This window comes from Lactuca virosa, chromosome 6, assembly GCF_052849685.1.
Source record: "Lactuca virosa cultivar CGN04683 chromosome 6, Lactuca_virosa_CGN04683_v6, whole genome shotgun sequence".
NCBI classification, from domain to species: domain Eukaryota; kingdom Viridiplantae; phylum Streptophyta; class Magnoliopsida; order Asterales; family Asteraceae; genus Lactuca; species Lactuca virosa.
In genome coordinates, this window is record NC_136431.1 from 225,716,887 (window position 1) to 225,719,420 (window position 2,534).

At 32.9% G+C, this 2,534-nt stretch overlaps 1 protein-coding gene across 1 annotated transcript; it reads right to left on the bottom strand.

The window, feature by feature from the left end:
• Nucleotides 1–473: 473 nt before the first annotated feature.
• LOC145122750 (bax inhibitor 1-like) lies at nucleotides 474–2,320 on the bottom strand. Its single transcript, XM_079058320.1, has 6 exons — nucleotides 2,170–2,320; nucleotides 1,532–1,675; nucleotides 1,339–1,430; nucleotides 1,064–1,250; nucleotides 899–971; nucleotides 474–805 (listed from the first exon to the last, which is right to left on the bottom strand). The coding sequence occupies exons 1-6, from the start codon at nucleotides 2,248–2,250 to the stop codon at nucleotides 696–698; spliced, it is 687 nt and encodes a 228-aa protein (XP_078914446.1). The 5' UTR covers nucleotides 2,251–2,320; the 3' UTR covers nucleotides 474–695.
• Between the last annotated feature and the right edge of the window lie 214 nt (nucleotides 2,321–2,534).

The following is a 2,534-nucleotide window of genomic DNA, read 5'->3' on the forward strand; positions in this document are numbered from 1 at the left end:
AAAAAACGCTACCTTCCAGTATACTTTCTAGTTGAATTTAAATATGTTTGCTGATTTATGTGGAGATTAGATGAAGAACAGAAAACTAGAATTTGGAAGGAAAAACAGAAGACGAGGTGAATATCAGAATATGAGGACACGTGGGAAATGAGGCAAGTTGCAGATATCCACATTACATCATTCATGTATAGGTTAATCACTTATGACTTATCTATGCATGTCTCATTATTAATAGGATATATTATTAAATATTTATGAGATATGTTACTTTATAGTTGTTGTGTTGGCATTTCACATACATAGGGCCCTGTGACAAGGGGAAGGACCATGCTTAGCTAGAGAAGCATAGAAGCTCATGCTCATGGTGTTATATTGTTTAAATATTTTTGTATATGTTAAATATTTTTGACCATATACAAAAATTTGGCAAACCATTTGCTAAACCAAACACGATCTCAATTGGCCAAAAGGCCTTTATGATAAAAACCCTATGATTTTGGTTTTTCTTATGATTATCCCATATAAAATACCCTTTTCACACCGGATGATCAAAGAGGCCAAAAAAACAAAAAAAAACCTTTTATGACAAAAGCTCACTGTAAAACCCGATATCATATTAAGTCTCTAAGTGACATAGAACATATCCACGACTGATGTTAAAAAAAAAAAAAACATGTACCACACAAAAGTATAAATTATACCGAGTTTTTATTTGTAGTTGAATGCAGCTTTTGTTCATAATCCCCCTCGTCCTCATATTCTTCCTCTGTTCCCTTCCGTCCGAATTGTTCAACTGCATCACATACTAATAAAAACAGCAATAAAATCAGTATAAAATGTGAGGGAGCAAAAACAGCATTCAAGTCAGAAAATAAGTTTGAGGGGATGCTTCACATACTCCAAGTCTTTGGGATGAGCACCTGAGTTGCAACAACCATGCAACCAACAACCGCCATTAACCCAAAATAAATCTGCAAATTTGAAACAAAGACAATTAACACAAATGGTCGAAAAAGATGGAAAGAAACTGTAAAAAAGAATGAATCAGGAGTTACGTATTTACCTCAGATTGGAAATAAGCAGTGGCACCACCAAAGATTTTTGAAGCAAAATGTGACCAGAAGAAGATTGAAACACCAGAGGAAAGAAGAGCTCCAAGATAAAAAAACTCTCTACGCCTTTCTAGCATGGCAGCGCCTGAGAAACAAGCAAATGCGATGGCAGCTCCTATGTATTCACTCACCCACATGCTACAAAACCAATAGAAATATACATCAAGAAACATTAACGGGGTAAGTTGAGTAATATATAATAATTAATAAAAGGAAAAGAACAAACCGCGTGTCAAAATCTATGAATAATTTGGCTACAGAAACAGAGGAGGCTCCGTAGAGAATGCTAAATAGGTAATATGTCATTAACCTTTTGTGCTGGAATAAGAATCCCATGAAGAATATATAAGGAATAATTAAGATTAATAAGATTTCAAGAAATCATTGGGTATATACGTAGAAGATAACTAGACAACTACCTCTTCCCATGGAGGAGTGGCGATCAACCAAAGCATACATTCAAATGTTGCCAAGGCAGTGAAAAAACATCCATTGTCCAATAGGATATGGAGATAAAACCCGAGTGCATATGCTATTAACAAGCAACATACTTTCGCATATCCCTGCAATCACATGATTATAGGAATTATATGTTATCATACATATACACATGCCTTGTATAAAGTCCATGTAAGCAATATTTTATTTGATTATTTTTTATCACAATTAGCGAGTTTGATGTTAGCACCACAAAACGAACAGCATAGAAACATTAGACCGTTGATTTTTTTTTTTTTTTTATTCATTATACAAAACTCAGAAATACTTCCACAATCCACATGCACTTTGAAAACCAAGTAATCAAAACAAGAAAGACTCAACGCAGTCTGAATATTAAATATACAATAATAATAACAATATATCGTCTAATAAATATTGGTTAGAAAAAGAATGAAAAAGAAGATATACTCTTTCAAGATTTCCTAAACAAAATTGTTAAACAAAAAGAATCATCTAAAAATTTCACAGAACCATTTTTATCCAAAACCACACATTTATGATTTATTTACTATTAAGCCAGATCAGCCAGATTCCACAGAATATACAGTTTACAAACCTGCTTCAGAGCAGTCTGAACTTCAGGAGAGATTTGGCGAATATCCTTGAGAGAATAGCAACTCGACAACAAGGATTCCATTGAAGTTGAAGACAGATACCTACGATGTCAAGAAATTTTGGTATTGAATAAGATGACTCTTAGACGGCAAACGATGTGCCGTATTTATAGATGTTTAGTTATCTGGTAGGGTTAAGTCAAATATTCGAACTTGCAACAAACTATTGACATATAATTATCTCTATTATTAAAGAGGAGAAATGATGTAAATGCAACTCTATTTATCTTTTTTTTTTTTTTTTTTTTTTTAAACATCTTCGATTTTCCTTATCAAATCCTTCCAGATTTTTGTTTGTTATAATTTT